The 27,629-nt window shown below is 40.7% G+C and overlaps 2 protein-coding genes across 19 annotated transcripts in view; both read right to left on the reverse strand.

Moving 5' to 3' along the window:
• lmx1bb (LIM homeobox transcription factor 1, beta b) overlaps window positions 1-8,652 on the reverse strand; it is a 60,067-nt gene extending 51,415 nt beyond the window's left edge. For 6 of the 15 annotated variants that reach the window (XM_044366662.1, XM_044366695.1, XM_044366632.1 and 3 more), the window contains exons 1-4: window positions 8,500-8,652; window positions 7,693-7,828; window positions 6,027-6,186; window positions 4,301-5,902 (exon numbers count right to left, since the gene is read on the reverse strand). The gene's annotated coding sequence lies outside the window, so the exon portion shown is untranslated. Of the gene's footprint in view, window positions 1-4,300; window positions 5,903-6,022; window positions 6,187-7,681; window positions 7,829-8,499 lie in introns of all 15 variants that reach the window. The other 9 variants (XM_044366730.1, XM_044366722.1, XM_044366712.1 and 6 more) reach the window with 8 other exon arrangements.
• Window positions 8,653-8,742: 90 nt separating this feature from the next.
• The window catches only part of mvb12bb (multivesicular body subunit 12Bb), a 33,406-nt gene continuing 14,519 nt past the window's right edge, over window positions 8,743-27,629 (reverse strand). For 3 of the 4 annotated variants that reach the window (XM_044366752.1, XM_044366769.1, XM_044366744.1), the window contains 4 exons: window positions 23,856-23,917; window positions 13,398-13,453; window positions 12,810-12,869; window positions 8,743-9,108 (listed from right to left, as the gene is read on the reverse strand). In XM_044366752.1, coding sequence (XP_044222687.1) covers window positions 9,067-9,108; window positions 12,810-12,869; window positions 13,398-13,453; window positions 23,856-23,917 — 220 coding nt within the window. In that variant the 3' untranslated portion in view covers window positions 8,743-9,066. The remainder of the gene's footprint in view (window positions 9,109-12,809; window positions 12,870-13,397; window positions 13,454-23,855; window positions 23,918-27,629) is intronic. The other variant, XM_044366760.1, reaches the window with a different exon arrangement.

A 27,629-nucleotide genomic window follows, 5' to 3' on the forward strand; every position in this document is an offset into this window, starting at 1 on the left:
TAGTTGAATTTTCCTGTTTAGTTATTCTGTTACTCTCTTTTTTGATATGAATAATAAAAGGAAAAAAATGCAGAAACACTGTCTGGTATATTTATATTATATTATCACCTTATATTTTTTGTTCATTTAAACAATATTAACCATCTAAATTATCATATATATATATATAGTTATAAATTGTATTGTATTGTGTAGAAGTTGTGATACATAATATTGGTGCAGCTGAAAAATCCAAAACAATTTCATTTAAATGCTAAATCAGCAAGATGACAACCACTTTTATAGAATCCTGAATTTACGGTAATAATAAAAACATTTTTTTGGATAAACAGGCATAAACAATATGTTTTTCATTCATTTCAGACTTTCCCTAAATACACTGCATTAATTCTATGCTTTTAACATTTTGTTATTATTATCATATTATTGCCATGACTCTGATAGCTAATACATTTGGTGTTTTTATATACTTTCATCCCAAAAAAGACAAAACAATACAATAACATATTTTTCCTCTTACCATAATTGATTTCCTGTGATTTTGGAGTGTTTTCTATTCAAGTTCGAGTTCTTCTTTCAATACAATTTGTTTTTGTAGTAAGTGAAGTAATAACATCTAAAATATAAATCAAATTAGGTCTGTTCTGAATCGTGTCATACAATAACAATATAAAGAAATGAGTTTTGAAAGTCCAATGAATATTTTTCTTTTTTTTTTTCCAAAGGATTATCTCCAAAACATTTTTTAAAAAGTTGCTCAAAGTTGGACCGCAGATGGCAACAGATGAAGCATTATGAAACCCAGCAATAACAAAATCTTTTTATTCTGTGATGTGGGGATCTCTCCTTCCCTTCTGTTTTACTTCACGCACAGGCGATGGCCAAACAAGTCTGCATGTGAGCCAAAGCTGTTCAGACACATGAGGAACAACTTACTGCAGGGTAATTTCAAGCAAAATTAAAACCTGGGCTCCAAATGTCTCCATGAGACACACACACCCGCGTGCATTTGTGACTTTCTCTAACTGTTGATGAGCGCCTTAAGAATCTTAAATCTTTCTCCAAAACGGAACATCCAATAACCGACCCGGAGGTGCTGAGTGGAGGAGCCGCACAGAAACAAAACAATGGTTTGCCCTTTGAGAAACTTGAAAAACTTTGGCCCGTGTGCATGTAAGCAATTGATATTGTATGTCGCCGTCACAGCGGGAAACCTGACGTTTGTTGTTACATGCGTGACTGTTTTCATCATTAGCAAAAGTGTCTCAGCTCGGCCAAGATTTGCAGCTCCTTTCATCAGATGATCATGTTATTCAGTGGATTTGTCTCCGCAAAAATAATGTTTCCTCTGACAAAAAAAAAAAAAAAAAAAAAAAAAGAAAAAGAAAAAAGTGGAGGCTACAGGAGGCCAGGAGCATGATTTTAGGATGTGTGCCATTAACAACAAGCGAAGGCCTTCGCTACCCGCTCCTCATGTGGAATGCATAAATTCTGTGTCTGCTGAATAAATTGCATGTGCTCGCAGACTTTGTGGCTGAAGTATTGAAAGATATTCTAAATACATCTACATATATATACTGGCTGTGATACTGAGCTGGAGTTAAATGGGTCTATTTTCATTGCAAGAGGCATGACATGGAATGACATACCTGTAGAATCGGTCAGTACCTGTAACCGGCATTAATCCAGACGTTACATGCGTTGTCTGATAGAAACTAAAAATGATAAATAAGAAGCGAATCATTTCAAAGGAAACATGCAGAAAATGCGGCTACACGGGCCAGCGGCAATAAAACATCATTATAATCAGACATTTCTTATTTTGGCTTGACCATAAGGAAACGCTACACAAGTGTTATTCTTTTTCTCTGTTTCAATCAAACACGCTGGATGTGTTTTGTGTGTGTGTGTGTGTGTGTGTGTGTGTGTGTGTGCGCATGTATGATTGTGAGTGTGTCATTAATAGGCTGCACTTCAGAGAAAAGGTAGAAATCCACCAGATGTTTTGCAGCTGGGTGGATCTGGTAGTGAAGATCTAGACAGCATCTGTCACAGGCGAACATTTCTAATCTGTCCTGAACATTAGGCAGAGAGCACTAAAAACCCATCACCGGCTGCACGTGCTGCTCAGTTCAAAATGTGCTCGCCACAGGCTCTGCAGTTTGGCCCCGAGAAAAGTTTAAAATTAAAGGAGAACAAAAAAAAAAAAAAAAGTAATATTTATCAAGCTGAGCGGTATAGATGCAATTTTAACTCCACTGTTCCTCAATGATTTCTTCTCAACTCTTCTCCTTTAAGCAGAATGCGGGTGATAACTCTTAGAAAACAAAACAAGGGCTAACAGGCTAACTGGAGTTATTAGGGCAGAGTGCCTGAGGCTAGAGACGGGGGCTTTGAACTAGAGGTCCACCAGAACTTAGTGAGGTCAAGATCTGTCAAACTCCGGGCAGAACTAACATGATGATGATGATCTGGACGGCGGCGACGTTCAGATTCCCAAAGCCTTTCATGAGAATTCAGTTGTGCAGTGGATGGAAAGAAACAAATACGCATTTAATTGTACAGCCCTCACTGCTATTAACATTTGAAGTCCCCCCTAAACTCAAAAATGTGTTTCGATTATTGTTCCCTCACTTGGACGTTTGAGCTTCAATGTGCAGAGTTTGACACTAGAAGGCTGTTTTTATATTCATCTGACTGGAAGTGGAAAGTTTCTCTGAGTTAAAGACGTGTATCTATGATCATGATTTGTGAATTCACAACCGGTTTGGAGCCGATCCTGGTTCAGCATGAAATGTACACGTGTGATGTGGAAACATGAAGTCTCTGGTGCACGTAAACTGAGAACGAACTTTTCAGTGAAGTAGGAGACATCTTGTGTCTGTAGTTACACTTTTGAAATGAACAATATTTGTATATTCAAAGATTCGGGATTTTTCAATGAAGGAGAAGGAGGAGATGTAATAAAAAAAAAAATTGATGAGGTAAACTTGTTGTGGAAAAACACATAAGCTGCATATTAATATTCTAAGGAAAGTATTTTTATATGTCTTGAAACATGTCTGGAGGGTGTCTTTAAGTTTCATAGAATCAATCATTCTGAAAGAGCAATGATTCTGGTTCAGATGTCTTAATGAGAACAAACCTCCTCACAGATGGATGCAACCCTTATATTGTTATTGCTGATATCTCCACAAGATATTTCCTGGGAATTTTGACGATTCAATTTTTACAGTGGCTCCACAATTGTATTTCGAAGCTAACTAGGTTGTGTTTATCTAACGCGCTCAGTTTGGGAACTGTGGGAATCGCTTCGAGCTGACCTTGATGGTCTCTAGATATTTCCCTTCCTGGGTTCATGCGCCTAGTTACCAGTTGGTCAACCCCACGGCCCCGTGAACTGACCCTGTCCTCCCTCCGAGGTTTGAAAGGAAAAGAAACCCAATCCTCGGGGGAGCGCTCCGACTAACAAGAAAACTGCTGGCCTGAATCTCTCAGAAGTGCTGTGTTTTCCCACTGGACCACTTTCAGCTTAATAAACATCTTAACTAGCCAGAGGTCCCACGGGAGCTGCTGGGAAATCCTCTGGGCAGCCAGAGCTCAGGAGCTGGCCCTTTATTGCATCCAGGTGGCTGTTAAAAAATGCTGGCCGGCCATTAATGTCAAATAAAATGCAAGTGGCACCTTCAGGGGTGGACAGGGTCAGTGCACCTGTCTGTGGACGAAAGCTCCACTCGCCCCCCGTGTCCCATCAGTTTGATGTCACACTTCCATGTTGTGCCACCACGGTGCCAGTCACATGGCAGCTTGTAGTGCAAACATCCTCTAGACATATGCAGAAGTCTATGTACATTTTGCTTTTACCATGAAGTCCTCTGCAGATGAGGTAAAACCTACTATCCTGTTGTATGAACGCACAACTAACCGGTACATCGGGGTGATGCTAGTTGTAATGTTACTCAATCACTTCCTGTTTGTTTATGACTACTTCACACGTATGTGAACAGTGGCAACAGCCTCCCTTCATCTGTCCAGCCTGGTCGCTGTCCAAAGGGAGAGTTAATTGTCCCACAGGTTGTGGAAAGACCTGGACGGCGATTTGGGCCTTTGATCTGACTTGAAAGGAGTTAATTGATTTCTGTGTTACAGGCAGTGTTAGGGGGAAGAAAAAAAAAGATGCTTGCTGGTCATTTCACAACATGTGCAGAAATATCTCAGAGAGAGAAGGAGGGAGGGGATGAAGAGAGAGATCACCTCACACCCGACTACATCCCTGCTCAATTACAATAATTTGACTCACATGGGCTGGCCGCCGTGGCAGAGAGAGATGGGAGGGGAGTCGCTGTGTGGGGGAGGAGAGGGGGATCCCTGCTCTGGGAGATCACTCATCATACCTCTAGCTGAGGTAAGGAAAGACAGATTTGATGTGCAGCTCCCCTCGGAGTGCAGCCCGGGGGCTTGTTAAGGTGGCGGTACAGAGAAGACCACACGTCTAACCTCCTGCTTTATGTCTCAGTGGGACACTCCAACACGTGATGACGTCAGCATGCAACAAAGAGACAAGAGACTGCTGGAGTTAACCTGTAAGCGGTACAGTAATTGTTTCACTGCATTCAATCTGTGTGGCTGTGTCTCTTGTGAACATTAGGACTTGTTTCGGGCTAGTCATGGGAAGCTGAGCCTGTCACAGCATGCACTGGGTGGAAGGCATCTCATTAGGAAGCACAGTATCAGGTGAAGTCAGGTAATTTGGGACATCAGGTAAAATGGGACAAATAAGGTTTTGCATCTTGGGCTCTTTGAATATTAGCAGCCAATCACCAAATCTCTTCCTGTCATGTTATTGCATTGTTGCAACAAATGTCCTTTACATGAAACCATCATTTTGATTGGTCTGAGATAACTAGGATGGGTGGAGCAAAGATTAAAAAAAATCACTGGTCCCAGAACTTAAAAGTTAGGCCATGTGGCATGTTGATTTTCTCTTTTTGGTAATACGGGTATTGCAGCTAAAACAATATGAGTATAACACCAAAAATGGTTGTAGGATGTTGCATTTTATTAAGTGTTCACTTACTTATAATCAAAATATTTTCACAATATACTTAACTTTTTATGGGAAAGGGTTTTGAGTGACTGTCCCATTTTACCTCAATGCATTAAACTGGGACCAAAAAGTTAAGCTGAAATGGGACATTTTCTGAAGTGAAACCAGCATGTTTCTAGGCTACCAGGTGCCATAAATCACGAGTTACTATGCTATTGTGTGCCACCTTGTCATATTACAGGTTACAGCACAATTGTATTTCATATTTGTTTTTTAAATCCATTAATCAGTTCAGTCATCAATTCATCAAATCATTAATGTAACCTAACTATTCATTAAAAAAGATTGCAAATTGTAGGATAATTAGGACTGTAAGGAATTTACAGGCCTAATTAGCGTACAATTTTCAGTCGGCCAGTTTTGTGACTTGTTACTTGAACATGTCATTGGAGTGAGGTCAGGGTTCTTGATGTGTTTGAAGGTTCAAAGTTTCTAGAGTATTTTACTCAGCAACATATTTTCTTTATAGAAACATATCAGAGATCCATAACAAGTTCTAATAGTAACACTTCAGAATTTTAAATGGTTTTCTTGGTAATCTACCAAAAGTGTTCCAAATTACCTGACTTCATCCTATATTTCGTACTCTTGTTAACAAAACCGCACTCAAGTGAACATTATGTGGCTTTATATCTTCTAGAATAGCTGTTGTGTCCATGTGATTTGTTGTATCACCTGCTTGTGAGGCTGTGCACTGTGGGTCCAGGTCTGGTCTGGACCTGCTTTGACAGGCCTCCTGCCTTCACTCCTTCACCTCTCTCTGTCTCTGGTCACCCCAGCTCAGGGGAAACAGGGCTGTCAGAGGGAGAGTGGCAGTTTAAGCCCGTCTTAACACAGCACCTCAAACCACCTCATAAATATAGGCTTCCTTTTCCAATTTCCAAGCAGCCCATCCACCTCTGTCTACATGCTTACACACCGCTCCATGTCATGCGCCGGGGTGTGAGTTTAAAAATGACCACGGGACATCTGGCAGACTCACAGAGGGTGGGGCTTTGATGTGCTGCTCTGCAGTTCAGCTCAACTTCAGCGAGCCAAATCCTCAGAGCAACGCAGCAGCGGAGGAGCCTGAAGTGAGCCTGGTAGGTTAGAGATAGCAAAAGAGTTTAAAAGATGCCTTGAAACAGATCTGCCAGATGTGAAATGCTCATAGACACACAACAGCCTCAAATTACTTCTTTAGCCTTTAAATTGCTCCACGGCTAACATCCCACCCCTCCAAAAAAGAATTTTAATTTTAAAATGTGGTCTCTGAAAATCATCATTATTTTCCATATCATAAAGTGGAGTAAATGGAAAAGTGAAACCATGTGAGGCAGCTTTTTTATGGGCGATGCTGGGCAGGGTTCAAGAGGGACTTGTGGTTCTGAGAGCGACATTGCTCTGTGCCCATCTGGAGAGTTTGGCTACACTTCTTTACCCCACCATCGACACAAAACTCCAACTCGTGATCAGCTTCACTTTAACCACTATGCATCTCAACTGCAGAGCTAACATCACACTCTTCCTGGTGTCCATGTCCGAAAACAGCAAAACCTTGAATGTTGCTCATATATAGTACCCCATGTTTGTTGTAGGTTTCAAAGAAAAGGGGCCACATTAAAAATGTTTAAAAGATATTCTGCATCTTTATAATTGTCAACACTTCCCATGAACAGAGCAAAACCAACAATGTGCTAGTATACCTGTGAATACTTTCAAATCTCTCTAGCCTGTCTGTAGCACTCAGCCCCAAGTCTATTTGTTTGTACTGACAACGTAAATCTTTTAAAACCAGAATACACACTTACATTTTTAAAAAATAAAAAAATAATTTCCTGAAACAGCTGGGCAATGGCCTTGTCTAGCAAACGTTACTCAAATAGGAGTAAATGCTGCATTTGCTGGGGACTAATTTCAGCCATGCCTTTGGTGTGGTAGTGAGCATTTAACGCTGCAAGACAGTGTATATGGGTTTGACTCAGAATAAACCACAGTACCCATGTTAATCAGAATGCAGAATGAAGGAACATGTCAGCCACTGCAATGATGTGGCTCATCAATGTGGTTTTTGACAACAATGGAGCTCTATGGCACAGATGAATAAGCTATATCAGGCTTTGGCTAAACATACAATACTATGGATGTTATTCATTGTTGGTTTTGGTCTTTTCATGGGATTTGTTAATATATACATATAATATATACATACAAAATATAGAATATCATCTGACTTTTCCTTTAGTTGTGCACTCACTCTAAATATTGTTTAATCTTACACATCACCAGAAAGGACATCATACAGTATCTGCTATGAATTACATCCGGTCTAAACACCGGGAGAAGTGAAAACATAACCTAAAAAACTTCAGTGTATTAAGTAATCACTATATTATGAATCATCGCAGAGTTCTTCTCACACACATTAGTAAGAAGAGTGAGACTGTAATGGTGGAGAATGGAGAGTTAACACTCCTTTTGCCTCTACAGTGTGCATATGAATATTGATACATATGGCATACAGTATATGCACTTTATGCACAGCAGGGAGGAGTGCTGTCAGAGCCTGTCACTGTGCTCTAGGGCATCACTGACATGAGTGTCACCTTCATGAAGGAGCGTGAAAGCTGTTCCCTCTGCAGAGAATTCCTCAGACCGTCGCTCTGATTCCAGCAGCAGAACAGAGGAGTTAACATGAACGCTCGTAGAGGGCTGTCATCTGTTGTATGCTTCATTTAACACCTGTGAATACCAAAAGTCATTAGGAATTTTGGTTAGGGGGGAAAAAAAGATACCTGCACTGTTAGCAGAATCGATAAGTTCACAAACTTAGCAGGAGGAGAGTGTAATTAACAGCGGGGACATTAATCCATTAATGAGTTTCTAAATACTAATTACACCTGCAAAAATGTGCAAATGGATTCTGACAATTTAATTAGACACATGTGAGCAGGGGTGAGGAGAAAGTGATGTTTTGCTATCCAAGTGTAAATTCTGCTTCTGAATGAGTCTAGCGGCAAATTGGCAGCACGATGTTGTTTAGTTTGTTAAAGAGAAAAAAAAAAACTTTAATAAACAAAGATTTTCTTGTTTTTTGGAAATTCAGAATTATGATTGGTGAATATAAAAAATACCCCAAATCCAGAGAGCTACAAATCCAACCTATGACGCAACAGCAACTTCTAACTGGAAACCAATTAAGAGACTGACTCTAAAGGCTCATACAGTTTGTAATAACTTTTACATTATACTGAATTTCATATTATAGAAGCAATTTCCCAGTGAGTTATGCTCCATAAACTGTACACCCCTCCCCAGAAAAATCAACCAAAATCACTTTGCACAGGGCTGTGAGAAAAGTAACATATTTCAAAGCTGAAACTTAATTCTAGTTAAATTCTGTTCTTTGAAACCTGACTATGTAGAGGAGTCACTGCTGATGTGGGTGGGCGTCTGGGGTAAAGGCTCCCATGTCTCAAAGCTCTGCTCGTTCTTGCTGTACACTGCTCATGAAGAACTTTGTGATGGAAAGATGCTTCTGCTGGAAAATGCACATCACAGGCCTGTTTGTGTGCGATGAGGCTGCTTCTGTGTTCCCTGTTGTCCCCCTGACTGCTACTCACAGACGAGTCACTGCTAACATAACTCATAATCTGTTTTAGGATATTAATTAGATTTATTTTGAGCTCCGCAGTACTTTGAACACCTCTTGTGAGACTAGTAAGATAAGAGCGAACACAATTCTTAAAAAGTCACTTCCAAGATAAATTAGTCAGAACATTTCCTGTGCAAACAAAAAGTACTGAATCATGAACAGAGAATTTACATGTAAAAACATTTCTTCTGTCTTAAATTAATACAGTTGCTGTGTATCCCAAACTTTCTGTTTGTTCTCATTAGTCCGTTCTTAGATCCCTTCTGTCCATCGGCAGTGTTTCTTTCCTTTCGGGTCCGTCAACTCGTGGGAGCTGAGAAGGAAGTTACACGGCGATGCTTCTCTCTGCGCTGAAGTTGTAGTAAAACTGCATGAGAAGAAGAAAAAGAAGGAGACAGAAGAGGAAGCAAGCATTGATGAATAAAAGCACATTTTCACAAAAACATCACAAATCTGTATTAGCTTAATAATTGATGCAAAGCAACCAAAACTGTATATTTATAACAAATACTATGATGAAATGCAGACTCATTTACACAGATTACTGAATGTATATTAATAAAACCATAGATAAAAAACTTATTAATGTAATGTTGACCTCCCTCTTCGAAACTTCAGGTATTCAATCACCCTACAGCAGAGACATCATGGTGATGTGGAGTGAGGGGGATGACAGAATATAAACACACACCGCCCCCTTCTGGCATGGCATGGACATGACTCTTTATAGAGCAGGAAGGCTCCAAACATTCTTGGCTTATGTGGCATTAAAATGCAGGAAAGCGTGTAATTTCTGTTCAGTATCACTTATTCAAAATCATTATCTTAACTCCCCTCTACTTTAAGTACGCTGCTTAGTACACGTATCAAATTTTGGTGCTTGACCCCGAGCCAAATATATGACACAGAAGTAACAAGGCTTCTGTGAGGGTCCCAGCGGTGTTCAGATGGGACATAAACGTAACTAAATCCATTTTCTCCACATTATATTTAATAGATCCAAATAATTAAGAACAGATTGAAAGAGAGACAAAAAAAAAAACTTCAAGAATCTCACAATACTGCTGCTGAGTAATAACAAAACTGATACTATAACAAACACTATCATTTTTCAAGTTCAGGTTGAAACTTTTTAAAAGATATTCTTATTTTTGTTGTGAAGTAGCTGAAAGAACAGAAAAGTCAAATGTTATGGCACAAAACAGAGCTCACTTCACCACGTTAGACACTTGTATTACTGCCACAGAGCACTAGGTGATGCTGTATGATCACTGAAATAAGTTTCCAAATCTCCAACAGAAGTCGCTGTACCACAACGGCTGAAACCGGGTTCCCTCGATCAAAATACCACCTACCCTGATTTTCATTTACTTGACGGAAGCTGCAAGTTACCCAAAACCTGTCACATATCACAAGCCTGTTAGTTGTGAAGAAAAGAAATTCAGCCCCGCTATCACAAAAAAAAAAATTCAGTCTCAACATCTGGCACAGTAAATAAATAATCCTGTGTACGAGTACATGTATGTGTGTATGTGTGTGTGTGTGTGTGTGTGTGTGTGTGTGTGTGTGCGTGTGTGTGTGGATGATGGATGGGGGAATGGGGTGTTATCAGGGAGAGCATGTATCAATGTCTGCCAGTTTTACACACAGGCTGACAGGACAGTGACACACTAGAACATGGGCGGCAGTCACCCCGACGAGCCGAGCTTCATTTCCTGTCCCTGCTCCACTGCCAAAAATATGTGACATGTTGTCTTCATTAATTCCACCTCTATTTGGAGCTCTCCCTCTCACACCTTTCACATACCCCTGTAGACTACTGTCCCTCCATACATTCACATGGAAACACACACACACACACACACACACCTCAGCACAAGTATACGCAAGCACACAAAGACACACACACACACGAATAACTCCCTACAAATACTGAAAACCCATCATACATAGGTGCTAATGAAAATCTTGTCATGTGTGCATACACACTTCTTTCCACTCTAGCATACTCCCTCTGAAAATCATTAGCCAGCCGCCAACAACATTTTTCAGCAGAGCAAACTACATAAAGATGTCACTTTAAATCGCTTACTAATTAACACTTAAAAAGACACAAATTAGATATGCGTGGCTAAAAGCAATTATAATATCCGCAAGTTTTGCGAGTCATTTGGGAAATGAAAAGAATGCCTAATTGCTGGAACCAACATCATCTGAGACATGGCTTAAGTGATGCCTGTTAGGAAATGGTCTTATCTACAACTGTGGCTGTGATTACAACAGTTTTCCTCAATTACATGTGCATACTGTATGTATAATTCTAGAAAGTACATCTCTTTCATGAATCTATATTTTTTAATGGGTTTAGAAACGAGGCAATTAGAGTCTGTGTTAAAAGCGCCTCTAGTTTCTGAAGAGGGAAGGGGAGAAAAAAAAAAAAAAAAAAAAAGCCCCTCTGCATTTTTAAGCACAGACAGTGACCTCTTCTGGACAAGAGAAGGAGAAGATGCTCGACAACATTAAAAAAAAAAATGTAAAAAAAGGTGGTCAAAACTGGGTGTAGTTTCATACTACAAACTGTTTTTCTAAACCTCAATCCTTTTTTTTTTTTTTATATATCACACCCAGAATGAGGCGCCACTTTTACAGAAACTCTGAAAAAATAGTGGAGATTCAATGTATAGCATAATATTGATTGAGAAAAACAACCAAAACTAGACAAAGAAAAGAGCCCAATACTACAGACATGCATCATTTTCTGTAAAAAAGCACTCCTTGTCCGGCATGTTTGTGAGAATAACACTGACTACATTTCCCCCCTTGTTCTGCAGATATCATCGTGAGATAATAATAAGAGGAGAGAAGTAAAAATAACACAATGTTGAGGGATGTTTCCACTTGGAAACTAATTATCAAGCTAAGCTGTGACTTCATCCTCATCAGCCTGGCCCCACCATTAATCTTGTGCTGTCGTCCACTTCACTAAATCCTGTGTGTTACACTATCTCACATTTACTTCATCAGCTCCAGCGCGGCTGTAATTAATGATTTCTCATGCCCTTCCCTTCCCTTCCCCAGCTCAGCTCACCATGTGTCCTCCTGCTAATCACACTCTCTGAGAAGAAAGGAAGGAGGAGAGGAGAGAAGAAGAAGGAAAAAAAAAAAGAAAAAAGAAAAACACAAGAGCATATAGGATGAGCAGCCAGGCTGTCTCCACCCTGGACACACACACACACACATACACACACACACACACACATACATACACGCCATTAATACCTGCGCTGACAATGAGCTTCATTCAGATGACCATATGACAAGATGGCGACTCTGTGTGATTTGGATAGTATGTGACAGAAGACAGAGGCAGAGTGCAGAACAGACACCCAGTTTGATGAGGGAGTGTTTGCTCTGTAACACATCTCAAACCCAACAGCACCTGTTCTTTTACAGTGGTCTGTCACTTCCTGGCAGTTCTGATACCAAGATACCGTGCTAATGAGAGAGAAGGGGGGTTGTCACTCTCTTTAAAGCGCACACACACAAATACAGCACACACACATACACTCTCCTTTCTATTGCTCTCACAAACACATGGGCTCTTAAGAAGGAGCTGCACACACATGATTTTCTTCCTGTGAATGCCTGCAGGCTACAGTGTTTCATCAGAAATGGGGAAGAATTTGTAGCGCTTTGACTTGCTCCGCGCGATCTCTTTAACTTTTTCACTGAAGACCAAGCTGATTAGGAATTTAAAAAGTTAAACCTGCAGAATCTGGTCATAATTTTTGAGCAGAAAGGCTCCAGAATCTACAGCACTCTGAGGGATGCTAGATTGAGCTGTTTGAGAGAAGAATCGGGGAATAAAAGTCAAGTGTTTTGGAACAGGAGACGAAGCTTTTAAGGGAGAATGGCTGCCTAGCCTGGCCATGCTTTTATTCAATTGGGGCTTAGTGGAGCCAACAGGGCCTCGCTGTCTCAGACACTTAATTACAACCCCAACACCGTTTGCTTTGCATTCTGGCCCAGCGGCGTCAGCGGCAGCCGAGCGTTGCAGCCTCTACTCACTTCCTCCTCGATCTCTGCCAGGGATTTGATCGTAATGCCCATTAAATTGACTTGCTGCATCTGAAATCAAAAGCAGGGAGAGGAGGGAGAAGAGAAGAAGAAAAAAAAAAAAAACACACACAAGAAACATGGTGGTTAGGCTCATGGCTAAGTAAGCATGCTTAAAATCTTTAATCCTCTCCCTCTCTGTGTCAATACAAACGGGGCTATAGTGACAACCGCCGCCAGCCAGCCAAATGGACTGCATTGAGCCAGCTCTGCCTGACTGCACGCATTCATCACTCAGTCTGGAGGAGAGGAGAAGAGAGGAGAGAGGAGAGGAGGAAGGGAAGGGAAGGAAAGGAAAGGAAAGGAAAGGAAAGGAAAGGAAAGGAAAGGAAAGGAAAGGAAAGGAAAGGAAAGGAAAGGAAAGGAAAGGAAAGGAAAGGAGGTGCAGTGAAGAGAGGGACTATAGGCTGCATACTGTGAGAAAGGACCAAATATCATGATTGTAATGTGGCTTATACTACTATAATTGTTGAATTGTTTCATTGACCAATTTTGCATGCAAATATTGCAATAATTCTGCATTGTATCAACATATTTTACCTCTTTGGGGTTTTCAAAGAACTGCTCAGAGATCATAAAGGGCACATCATCGAGGGCTGCAAAAAAGTAAGCAAAAACAATGTTGAAGTTTGACTTTTATGCAAAAAAAAAATATATATATATATATATATATTACTCCCCTTTCTTCATCCTGCGTTTTTCAACAAGACTAAATGTGGGATTATAAAACAGCAAAGCTATCAACATCCCCAGCCACCCCGGCGCCTCCCCTCCTTCCGTCTATGGAGAGAAGATGAAAGGATTTTTTTTTTTTTTTTTTTTTAATTCTCCGCTGTATTTGAGCACCTCCACTCTCTCCTCCAACCCAGCCCTTCCCAACCCTCTTCCAGTTTAATTACTCTTGATTATTCCCGATTCCGTCTTGTCTGAGAGATGTTCACCTCCGAAACAAAGACACGCTCACACTAGGCACAGAAAAGCAGAAAGAAGAGAGACAAAACATTCACCAGATATCAAATTTGCATGAAAATAAGCCGCACTGTTCAGCCGGCAAAAAGTGGATTGAAATGAGGACTTGCCAAGAGCATGGTGGTATAATTAGCATTTGACCAAACAAACGAGCTTCAACAGAGCTATAATTAAGCAGGCCTGTAATTAAGTGTATGCCCTTTATCATAATGATCGTGGTTAAAATGGTGTGATGGCTGCCAGTTGATTATTAATGGTGTAACCCCATACTGCATGCATCCTGCACTGGAATCAAGGTGTCACGACTGTCAGGCTAGAGAGCAGCCCTTTGTTTATAAAATACATTAGGGCCCAAATTAACACAGGGTGACAAGGGACACAAAGCCTCTCGTTTCCAGACTGAAGGGAAAACTGCAGCTGCTCGGCTTCATTATAAAACTCCAAAATCTGGAGGCGCAAAACTTGCAGCCGTTGGCTCCAGCAGGAGCCCCAAATATCAAGAGGCCAAGCTTCCAACTGGTGTTCTTTTACCCACAGTCCATCAGGCCGCTGGCACAGGAACAGGAACTCATAAATGTAAGCCGAAGCTGTTCATGAGTCACCGTTTTGAAGCTGACACTCCTTTTGGTTTTTTCCTGTTCGCAGCAATATTTAAAAGTATGAAATTCTAAAATATCCCTCGCTTTGACACTTAAGTGAGTTGCTTTCCTTTCTCGGTTATTACGCAGAGCTATGGTTTGGCACTTACCACGCAAAGTGTAGTACAATGTGATCTTTGTAATCACAGCATGACCCTCACCCTCATGACCACAGGAAAGCTTATTTAGTTTCCTGACTTCTCATCATCTCCTACAGTAAAAATGTAGTAGTAAAAAAAAAAAAAAAAAGTGCAAGGAGTGAAACGGTTTAGCCCTTACTCCCCATTTTTCCACTCACCCAAAGGTTGTTGGTCGCCCCGGCTTTGACAACCTCCTCGCTGGCTTGTTTAAGCTCATAAAATCAAGTGAATACACACACGCCGCCGTGTCGCTGGGAGCGCCAACAACCAGGCATAAGTAGGCAGGGAGAATACATTTGAATCAATAGTCGGCAATGGGAAGCAGAGATTGTAGCTGCTGATGGATCTGTGTGGCACGGACAGATGAACGTGCGGCGCTGAAGGCCAGAGAGTTTCTTTATTGCTCAAGGATTACATTTAAAACCAGATCTCACTTTGTATTCCTCCACCATCTATACTAGAGAGGCTATCTTACATCCAGACAAATGGAGAGGTGCTGAAGATGACTTGGTGGTAAGAAATGGATACCGTACCATGGAGAAATCTGAAGGTGCAGAGGGCAAAAATAATGTAAATCCAATCTTCTGACCAGGAATCCCGCTATGAAACATGTTCCAGCCGCTCAAATGGCCAGGCTACAGTCCATTAACTCATGGGTGTATTGCAATATGGGGGATTGGGTAGTTATTTGGCATTTGGAGTATGTGGAGTGCAGTCAATATGAAAACATCTGGCAGGAATTTTGGTACAATGACTACGATGATGATGATGATGATGATGATGATGATGATGATGGCAGCGGTGAACACAGAGGTGGCGTTAAGTAAGGAGGACCCTGTGGCTTGAGTGATTGTAGTGTAAAGAACGGAGTCAGCACAGGCCCCGTGTGGATCATTGCCTTATTAATGGCTCCGTCAGGTGCGATGAGCAATGGCTGCATTGTCATCTCCAGCCCCTGGGCACAGATGAATGGCTGTTTCAGGGCGGGAAGGGCTCCCTCGTACGCTGGGCTGAGCACTAATCCCTCACTCTTCCATTGTTGGATGCACTGTCACCCAGGACTTCAGCGGCGCCATACATTGCATTTCCAGGGCTCTAACAGACACGGCCGTGCGCACGGGCGTGAGCGCAGACACACCTACACACACACACACATAAACCACACCGAGTTGTGCTCAGACACTGACTGATGGAAAAATATGCGTGGGTGATCGAGCATACCCCATATTACCTGAACCACAACTCAAGAGTAACACTTTAGGAATGTTGATGAACTTTTATTTTACACTTCACTAATTCAGCAGAATTGCATTGATCTCTGTCTAGTGTGATTACTTGGCTGAATCTGTCTCGCACCTGAATTAGGTGAGAAAGTCACAGCCGGGGCAACGAGCATCTATTACAATTTTTTTTTTACTCATGATTAAGGTGATATGTATTGTTTAGCATCTTAAAATAAGAAGAAATAATAAGTAAAGCTGCTCAAAAACAGGTTAGAGCTTTATCTGGAAGCCGCTATATTTCATATTCCAAACAATTGGATGTTGCCTTTCCTCCATGTGTAGCCAGGCTAGACGTTGCAATACCTTTCCTGTCGGTGTGACTCTCAATTTGAGGCAAATTCTTTATGCAGACCATGGAAATGCTATTCTGGTTGCAGACCCCCTCTCTCTGTCACCTCTGCAGATAATGGTGAGTAGATGAACAGAGAGCTGGAGGAGGACCCCCTATGCCCACTCACAGCCCTTAGCCCCGCTCTGACATGAGAAATAGTGCCCAGGCCTGACAGCATCTCGGAGACATATTGTAGTTTATTTTGTCGCCCGGGCATGCCATCTGTGCCATTCCAATAGAGGGTGTGTGTTCAGGCTGCTGCAAGAGAGAGGGCGCGAGGCTCCGGGTCCCTCAGTAGCTCTGCAGCCACGGCAGGTCATTAGTCAAATTGCCTAATGAGAGAGAATACAAATGGCCCCCTACCCTGACAGGAGGAATTTTGGAGGTGTCAGAGCTCCTGACCCGTGCTATGAGAACAGATGATAGCGAGTTGCTATTTTCAGATTCTTTTAATGACTATGGCTCTATGAAACCCATTCTTTTTCTTTTATCTTTTTCCCGCTTTTTCAAGCCCTCTAGACAGAAGAGTGAAAAAAAACAACTCTTCGATATATTAAAAATCTCACTTACAAAAGTGGAAGTGTAACTTTTGAATTATTTAAGTGTTTACTGGGGAGTCAATTAACATTTTAAAAAGCGTATAACATCGATACTAAAATAGATCACACACTGAAATGATGTTGAGGGTTTCTGATATCTATTTTTATTTGTTTCTGCCTGCTGTTTCTTGCAGAGCGTTTCCCCAGTCTCACTGTGGTGTACGCAAGCCTCTGGTGCAATTCTCCTGACAGCAAGTCAGTTACTTCATACTAAAATATTAATCTCATCTCATCCGAGTGCTCAGAAATGTAGACTAATTTAAATGTTTCTTAATACTAAAAGTAGTATGCGTGGCATCTGGTGCATAAAAAGTGGTTTTATGGTTTATAGAGAGAAAATGAGGAGGGAAAGGAGAGGAGAAGCACTGGGTCATTCTGCACAAGCTTCCTGTTTGTCCACATTCACAAATATTTTTAAAAAGAAATTATTCTTATCATTTTGGTTTAACAAAGTGTTGGGTTTTCTTAGTACTCTTCTTGCAATAATATTTGAGAATGCATGGAATACACAATCAAACCTTTTACTTTCCTAACATATGTACAGCTAAATGCAATGACTGTATGTAACAACTTTTAAGTACAATAATCTAAGTACAATTACTTTTATGTAGTGTTGAAGAGTTAAATATTTAGTGACAAATGCATGAAAAAACAACTTTCCAAATGCCATCTAGCAGGTTTTTTTTGCAGATTCACAGATATTAAAATTCAACTTTTTTTTTTTTGTTACCACAGGGATGCAAAATGGCAAGCTTATGTAGAATGACCCACTTACTTTTCCATCTGTGACAAGCAGTCCTTGAAATCTGGTTGTGGGTAGGGAGCCAGGAGGCAGTCCCAGTCGGGCGCTGGTCCATCAGTCTTCCAGAAAGTGGGCAGAGCCAGTAACACCTACGGTGAGTTGGCCACAAACACCGCTGCATAACACAGAATGCTCCGAGGAGGTGTGTAAAGTGTGATCACTTCTCCAATACGGACACTGTAAGTCGAATTATTTTGTGCCTATATGTAAAAAAAGGTCAAGTAAGAACCAAAATTCTTTGCTCATTTGGTATAATTACAAAACCAGTTTTAACAGTTTTTTCACATAGTACTGGGAGAGTACTGGGAGAGCCATTCTCTCTGGCTAGCTATTGAGAAATCTCATGAAACTAAATGGACAATCAGACTTTAATCAGCAGCACAGTGTCTTTTAAGACACTGCCATGGCACTGGCGTTGATCCCCAGCTGTGGCTGCTGGTAAATGTGCAGCAGAATGTGTGTATAAATGGGGTACGCCTCTCTGGACAAGTGTAAAAGCTGGCAGAGGGCTGACAGTAAATTGCATGTGCCGGATGGGACACAGCAGAAGGCACAATTACACAAATCCCCTCTTAATTAGCAGTTCTGTGGGCAAACTAACCAGTAATGATGCGAGGGATGTGGCGAGCCCCAGAAATCCTAACAAGAAACACTCACCAGCACTGGAGACTGGGTCATATGGCCCTGGTTCCCCCGAAGTAGTGACTGACGCATGATTTGTTTTGATCAGTGCAGCTGCAGGAGATGATTCCCATGTTGCCCTGCTCCCCACAACCCCTAGCCCTTGCTGAGCTACTTGCCCTCTGGACTGTGGGTAAAGCAGCAGGCCCTGCATGGTTGTGGGTGGCATTATTAAGTTCTCCATGCTCACAGTACCAGGCAATGTAAAGTGGCATCTCACACGGTGAGTAATGAACTGTGCCAGAGCGGAAGCAGGAGGGATGACAGCCAAAGAGGCCTCCTTGGCAGCCACTAACCTGGGCATCCACCAATTTATCATCCCCTAGAACCAATCCACCAATGCTGCGCTGCCATTTGTCATTAATTATGCTAATAAGGACACCATTACTCTCCTGATGAAACAGGCGACTGTTATTAGTATAATGCTTTTACAGTTTGATACACATGCATTTGCTTATTAGTTTCACTGTGTGTGGATTAGTGGACTTCAAAAAAAAAAAACTTTCCATTGCTTAAATAAAACTGTTATACAACGTACTTTAAAAAATGCCAACACCCACTACGGAGGAGCCCAGGACTTTTCTGTACACACTAATTGACCATTATGAAATGACAAAAGGACTGTCTCTTAACCACGCTTTATTCCTTGCACCCTAACACAGAAATGGCCCCATCTATGTAAAGAAGCTGATGTGTTTGAACTTTTTCACAGCAGACTTCATGGCTCTAAGCAAACCAGTCTGAGCAGAACTATTTAATATAGCTTCTGGGAGCCCCAGATGCCCTTTTCCAAAACGACTTCATTCCCAGAATCTCATTGTGCTTTCTAAATCACACCACAGTATGTATTAGAAGATCATTAATTACAAACTTAACAAGTCAGCAGAGCCATTAAAAGATCTTTAAGGCATATTTGACCATAAATCTCCTTAAACTATATTTAATGACTGGATTTTTGTGAAATATTTTTTATCAAGTTCTAATTAGATGTGTGATAACAAACCCTGCTGTACATGGGGCAAATGAGGGAGCCGTGACAGGCCCATCCATTGAGGCTGTCCACGTCTGGACACTGAAACTAATGGAGCACTGCTTCTATCTCAGGGATGGATAGAAAGCAATGAGGGATGAGACTCCAGAGTCCAGTCTGGCCTGCAAATGCAAAGCCATTTAAAGTCTCTTATTTGACTGTAATAAAGGTCCAAAAATGCCTGAGGGTCTCAAGGCTCCAGTCAAAAATCCCATTACGTTTTATACAGGATTGATCCCCAAATACTTAATGGCACCATCACTCCGGGATCGATCATGTTCTGCTACCGGACCGATAGGATATTTGACATATCAATAGGATAAACACTCACAGAGTTTCCTCAGAGAAGTCTGTTTTATCTGTTGGAATCCAAAAGAGCTTTATGATTGAGGAGATATACACGGTCTATACAAAGCACAATGGATTGGATTTAAAGGTACTTTGGTCAAACGCTGGGCTACAAGTTCAGATAGATGTTTCAGATATTTATCATAACATTTGCTGCTCAGATTAGAGATTCTACATAAAACCAGAGATTATGTGTGTCAGGATGTTTGTTTAAATTTTGTTTTTATGGAAAATACACACTAATAATTTCCAGAATCACAAAAAAACTATTTAACAAATGTAACAAATATTTCTTCTGTCATTTCCATAAACTTGAATTTCTAAAACTTTATTATGACACTAACACACTCTCTCATAACTGCTTACCTTTTGTTTGTATTTTTTTTTTCACAGTTATCTTTCACATAGATTAGTTTAACGCATTCTGGTGTGATTTTTGGTGCAGTATTCACCCCAATACACTGAAACTACATGCTGCTGTTTCAATATGAGAAATGCAGAAACAGCTCAAACAAAAATCTGAATTAAGGCAAATTTAAACATTGTGTAATTTACAAAAAGCTTCAAATTATAAAGAAGAAATTCAACACTCACATGTCATTCATGGTTGGGAGTAGTAAACAATCTGTGTACGTGTGTGTGACTACACATTAGGTGCAAATACTATTCTCCTGCTGAACCTCTCTCTCTCTCTCCCTCCCTCTCTCTCTCTGTTTCGCCTTTTGCTGACCAGGGGAATTAAGAAGCAAAACGTGGGTTTTAAGAGCGTTCCTTTCATGTCTTGATGTAAGCTTTGGCATTACTTCAGACATCAAGATCGGTTTCATAGAAATCCCATTCCATCTAAAGTAAAAGCTCGGCAGTAAATCTGCCCATACCTCCCCCATAACACTTCCATAAATGATTCATTCAGCTCAGTTTAGCTGATGCAAAACAGAATGTTAGTGAGTTGTGGATGGAGCCCGAGCTGCAAGTGGAGGACCAACCCTGCTGCTTAGTAATTTCATCAATCTCCGGGAGAGAAAGAGAAGAGAAAAGAGAAAGAACAGAACGGCATACACTAATAATAACTTTTGTGTCACTATACAGAGGTCGTGTTTTTTAATCCCTCAGCCTAAAGAATTGTGTTATTCTAAAATATAACCCCAGCGGTGCAGAAGCAGTTGAGATCCATCATGGTATGAGATAAGAGTCGGCTGATCTCCTCCCTCTGCACAGCCTCGCCCAGAACTACACAGGGAGATAAGATGGAACTTTTGTTTGAAACCTGATGAGAACCCTCTTAATGAAAGTGCTGCGCCAAAAATAATCTTTTTTCTCCATGTTAGTCAATCAAGAAATGGTGTAGTTGGGGGAAAAAGAGGAGAAAGAAAGTAATTTTGCATAATCAGTGAGCACCATCTGGAACAATTAACCAAATTCCACAGAACTCAGAGGATCAGTCATATTGGCTTATTAAAGATCCAGAATTATACAAGTAATAAATCCTTGGAAAAACGAAGCGTACCCCTGCCTGTCACGACTATTTTAACTTCAAATACAGTGGAATACTTGATAAGGCTGAAAAGAGGAGATTAATATATGCAAATTATGTCGAGCATTTAAAAGCCCCCCAACAACTGTCTCGTTTTTTTTTTTTTTTTTTTTTTTTTTTTTCCTGTCTCTTATTACAGGGCTTTATGTTTTATTCATACACCAACTCACCTGTCATTTCATAAGCTATAATATTATGAGGGTATTATTAAACAGCATAAAGTGGAGCTTTAATTGGAAAGCTCCATTGCATTTTCCAATTATTTGCAGCAAATTAAAAGCAGATGCACATAGTTTAATAAGAATTCTAATATTGTTTCCTGAAAATCAAAAATCACTGTCATCCTGCCAAGATATTTTGCAAACCCAAGTTAATTTTGAGCCTCCTATTTTTTTCCTCCTCCTCCTCCTCCTCCTCCTCTGAAGGATGAACTGTCTCGTGTCTGTTAATTGAAGTTCCTCTAATGGATAGGGAAATAATTGCTCTCCATATTACGTTAGATCAGGGCCAATGTCAGGATTTATTTTTGATTAATGCGATAGATATGTAAATGTATTACTTTTTATTACGTTTACCTTTTTATCAGGTGGATGTCTGCTGAATACTATATGCAACAGCCTGAATGCCACACGGGTTTATTTTAGAGTTTTCACCTCCTTTGCATTTATTTATTTATTTATTTATTTTTATCAAACATATGCTTTTTAGACACATTTCAAGAATGCAAGTTTAATTACCTTTAAAATATCCTGCTTTTTCTGTCAGTGTATGAATAACAGACCTAATTGGCAAAGGGACTTGGCATGGATCAAAGCAACGCTGGTGTAGAAAAAGCAAAAGGTTGGAGCTGCTATGAAAACTTGATAACTTTTCAAATGAGCTTGAACTGTCAAGTGAAAGAGGGCTGCAAAATAAATGTGAATTAGTTTTTAATATTCTGGTAATAAATGTCAAAGCGCCTGCATATCACATCAGTACATGATGTGACTGCAGATGACAGATTTCCCAGACATGTTACCTCTCCTCCCCTCAACTCGCTCTTTTTTTTTGTGTTGGGGTTTTTGTTTTGTTGGGAAGTGACGGAGGGTTTAATCAAGAAAGCAGGCAATTCATCAATCCTAAAGAAGGCGCCTGTACAACCCTGACAGAGCGCACATGGTTTTAGACCAACTCGAACCTGGCCAGCTGTCAGCCCGCACACACACGTGCACACACAGGCGCCCGCGCACCCACGCACACACACACACACACGCCCCAGCTACCACCACGCTAACAATTAACACAAATAGGCTGTCGGCTACGACCTCACACTTGGTCTGCAGGCTATCACATTGTTAATGAAGGGAAGTTGCGTACTCTCACATTCACAGTGTGATGCTGTAAGGCTGACGAGTACACAGTCTCAGGCAATAAAGCGAGAACCGTCTCGGGCTAACTCAATTATCTTTCTTTTCTTTTAAAATCTCACGAAGGGACGCGTAAAGGTAGAAGAAAGAGGGGTTCTGTGTACTTTGCAAAGGACATTTTTTTTTCTGGAGGTAAATGATGACTGCTGGCAGTGCGCTGTACAGTATGTGCATGTTCTTCACTGTCACTCAAACCTCGTCCCAGTGGAGGAATCGCACACCAAATGCCACAAACCATTCAGCTGTGTGTTAATGTCTGCTCCTTCAGGGCCACACTTTGCACACTTGTCTTGACTAACTTATAATGTGACTGTCATACCTACACAATGATGTATTAATCATTTTTAGAGTCAATTGCTTACTGTTTTTCATCTTTTTTTTTTTCCTTAAAATGGTTGTTTGTGTACAAAAAAAAGAGAACAAAACTGTGTTAAATTTAGATTCTTTAAATTCAAATGAATTTATGTATTTTAACGTTTTCTTATTAAGTTCTAAATCATCATTTGTTTGATAGCTAGATGGGTTTTGGTTTTTTGGGGGTTTTTTTTTAAAAAGCAGGGTGTAACATGTCCAGATCTTGGGTGTGCCTCTGCTGGAGCAGCAGGAGAAATCCTCACCACATGGTGTCTCTCTCCAGCTGGATAAAAACCTGCCTGCCTCATTCACCATGTGTGGATCACACGCTCTTTAAAGATAGAGCATCTCAGCCGGCTCTGACTCTGTGGCTCTGAGGCTGTCATATCTAAGCTCTGCTTCCAAACAAATTAGCCTTTCTTCTGTTTCAGTCATGGAGCATTGTACTGTAGTTGAATTTCTCCTTGACAAAGAGAAGGGAATTCGTCCAGTGCATGCATGGTACATATGTAAGTATGGCATGTGATGGATCATCTTTGACAGCTGTTAAATGTTCTCTTGAGTGTAATGCGGAGCTCCTCTGGGAAGTCACGTTTGCTCAGATAAGGAAAGCTCTGTTCAGTATCCATCAGTGAGGAGATCTAGATGTAGATTGCTGTAGATCAAGTACCAGAGGAGCTGGCTTTATGTACATATAAGTGGAGAATAAACTGTTTGGAAAGACATGCGGTGCAACATAGACAGCCTGATCCCAAGTTATGAACCTTTACGCCAAATCGCTGCTTTTTAAGAGTAACAGATCTGCAGTTAAGCAACTTATTGTTTACGGTGATTGTCATGAATGGTACTGACTTGCATATATTTAAAGTGTGACACTATCTACCTGTCATGGTGTAGATCCCACTGTTCTGGTTCACATAGTCCGGCCTGCTCGTGGTCTTCTGGCTGGCAGAAAGAAAGAAACAGCGCTCTGTCAGCTGAGTAATACTATTTCATTGATCGGCATATTAAAAACATCCAAAATGTGTGGCAACTTATATGACAAAGACATTCCAAGAGTATTTATTTAGCATGGAAACTCCCATCTTATACAAAAGACTTTTTATGTCCGTCTACAGGCAAAACAGAGATCTGAAATGCCAGGCTGAAACTAAAGGGGGAAAATACAGTAAAAGTTAAAGCGTGCATCAGCTGCCCAGGGGTTTGAACAGACCTTTAACGGGGGCTTGGAGCAGGATCTTGTTAATTCTGGAGGAACTGGGAGATTCTATTATTCAAGGGAAGTCTGTTTTTAACGTTTCATGGCCTTGTATTACAGAAAACAGCACAGAATGCACTTTGTGGGCAGTTGAAGTTAACAAACCATATAAGATTGAAATCCTCATCAATCAAGCTATCATGAATTACACCCTGTGACTCACCCCTACGGATCGATAAATCCGCAGCGAGCGGGGGGGGAAAAAAAAAAAAAAAAAAAAAAATCACAGCTTCAAGAAAACTGCATAACATGACATACTTTGAAGGTAAAATGAGCTCCAGAATGGTATTATAAAACAAATGATCCTTTAATGATAACGCAAAGTAGTTGGCAATATCATTAAAAGGGGAAATCTCTGATTGGAGGACGCACACATGTAAGGTAAGGTAGACAAGGATCCTGCTGCTGAACTATAAAAAGATTTTGGAAGTGAGCAGGTGTGAAGTTGCAAATAATGTAGTGTGTGTTTTGTGTATCCACGTTCTGTATTTGTCTGTTTATGGATAACATAATCAATCTTTACTGGAGGGAGGGCTGGTAAAGCCTAAATTCTTAAAATTTAAGACAAAAGGCAGATCTGCATATTCTGAGGGTGACGGTGCTGCACATGAGTTGTGGCTTTCAGAGCCTTATCTCTTCCGATGAGATAAATAAATGCAATAATTTCCATCAAGAGCAATAAAACAAGACTTCTGACAGGCTGTGGTATTTATGAGCTGAAGCCTGCAACTCAGATTTATTTGCAATGAAAGGGTCGACTTTTCTTCTCCTCATTTACATTAGCATTTGGCCATGTTAAATCCAGGCCAATGGTGAATTTTTAAAAGGTTGGCATCAATCTTGTGGGAACGATTGCCATATTCAAGGCAGACTTCTTTTACCTTGCAAAGGTTGATTCCACTGCTGAGAAAGAAAGGTACACATCTTTCAAAGCACAGAGACCTCCCAGGAAAAAAAAAAAAAAACTGTTGAAGTGGTGGGAAATGCTTTAAATGTGTTTGCGTTAATGTTGTTCAATTAATACACAGAGGAACCATAAACGAAGCAAAAAAAAAAAAAAAAAAGCATTAAGTCTGGTTATCTATCTATTGGAGAAAGTGAAGGTGGTACTTAAATGTGGAAGCAGGGAAATGTGCTCGTGAAATGCTTTTCTAAAAGGCAACCTCCGGGGTTGCTTTTCCCATCTGTTAGAAACACAAAACTGTCTCAATCCAAATTGGTGATTTCTAAATACAATTTTAGGTGCATTGGAGAGGGTAACATATGGCAAATCAATTAGACAACTAATTCTTAAAACAAAAACATGGCAAGTGCATTTGCTAATCAACAGCAGTGTTGGGGCTTGTATTATGTTGGCCACTGGAGTTTTGACAACAATTAATCTTCATTTCAGGCAAGGAGAGCCATATTGACACATATTCCTAATTTGAATATTCAATTATAGTGCAGTTCCTCATCAAATTATAGTAAAACTGGGAACACGGCCTGAAAGATTTACACAATTACAACGCAGATCAAGAGTCTTATGTTCCCATGAAATCTGTCCGAGTTAAAATCATATTAGCGCGGCAAAGCAAAATCACGGCGCTGAGGATTACTTGACGACGTGAATTACAGTTCAGAGTTTTTCGTGCGGTGTTCTTTATGTTGTTCCACTTGGAATAAGGGAAAGAGTTGTCTGTGTAAAAACAAAAAAAAAGAGAGAGAAGGAGAGGAGAAACTGGGAGAGACAGTAGGGACAGACAAGTGGTAGTCAGTGGAGAGGTAAGATGAGGATGAGAGTAATATCACTGAAGAGCCAGAGCTGCGATACAGAAAACTGGAAGCTCTTGTTTTGACACACATCCAGCCTTTCCCGTGACAACATCTCCACACCTTCCTCTATGTGCCGACAGTGCTGCTTTGTGGAAGCTGCTTTCTCACCCATCATTATCCTCCTTTAAGCTCGGTGTCAGGTGTTGAAAAGAGGATCTCTCTGAATTTGGTGGCAAATCACTGAACAGTCTGAGCCCATCAGATCTTAGCTGATCACTCGATCATTCCTGACACCGTTCTGAATCCCGTCCCTTGATCTGAGCTACTTTTTGCAACTTTTTCCGAACACAACAAAGTAATGAGTGAGATTGAGCTGGAAACGATTGTTTTTCCAACACTTCAGATGGGAGATCTGTCAGGCGACACGCTGACAGTCACGGTGTCTCTTTTTCTCTCAGGAGTCGTGTGCAGTGGGGAAGTCTTGGTTAACCAGCGAGCAATGAAAGCTGATACAATACTCCTGCAGAGCTGCAGCAATGTGTTGAGTGTCACAGGCAGGAGACAGAGCAATCCGAAACGTATTGATATGCATGCCAATCCTGACATTGATGACTCTCTAGGTGTTAAAGAAAACGCCAGCTATGCAACGAAGAAGAAGAAAAAAAAAAAAAAGATATTTGGCCTTGACATTTTTATCACTGTACAGGTTTGATTTAAAAAGTGTCTGTGTGTACAATAACCTATTATTCTAAGAGAAATGTCAAAAACCTTGATTCTGAGTGAAGCGAGAGAAATTGCAATATTAGTACAAGGCTAATTTATGCTAGCAGTCACTGTAGAGGTCAGATATCAGCTTCAGCAATGACAGTTTTATCAGGAGAACAAATGGCAGCGTTGGCCAGGAGAAGGAAGGAGGAGGGATACTTTACTGGACACGTTTAAAGGCTGACCGGATGGTGCAGGTTTTTCACATTACAAAGTCAGGGGAGTGGCTGATATGGTCTGTCTTGACAGAGAACAAGCCGAAGTGGCTGACATCAAGCTGCAGCTATGAATCGAAACACAGAGCGCCGTTGCTGGTTGAAATGCTTTAGACAAACTTGTTAAAGAGGCATTAAACACACGAGGTTCAAACGCAGTTTTGCGCAGCAGACTGCTCAACAGGCCTGTACCCTAAACAGTTTTAGTGGCTCAATATGGTGCAACAGCCTGAGCCAATAAGAAATAACAATCTCAGTTTTGGTGTTTCTCCTTGATCTTTACTTGTACATCCTTTACTAATTTCTAAGAAACTAATACAACACTTTAAAAAATATTTGATTTTTCAGTTGACAAAACAATTTAAACAGAACAGTCTTGATGCGATGACTGTGTGTATCACATCATGATGCAACACCCTGCAGTTACTGTGTACTGCAGCTCTGCACTGCTGGAAAAAAACCTGATTTGTGGTTTTTACGTTGGTACACAACTCTAACAAGCTCTCGCCGCCTGAGGCAACGTAACATTTGAGAGAGATCACTGCAGCTTTCAAAATTATAAGGGTCATTAAAAATGTACACATTATTGACTGTATTTAAAACATCTTTTCCACTGACTGTAAAGAGCACTTAAATTTAAGAGGTGCTATTCTCCAAAGGCCAT

Source organism: Thunnus albacares, chromosome 2 (genome assembly GCF_914725855.1).
Source record: "Thunnus albacares chromosome 2, fThuAlb1.1, whole genome shotgun sequence".
NCBI lineage: Eukaryota > Metazoa > Chordata > Actinopteri > Scombriformes > Scombridae > Thunnus > Thunnus albacares.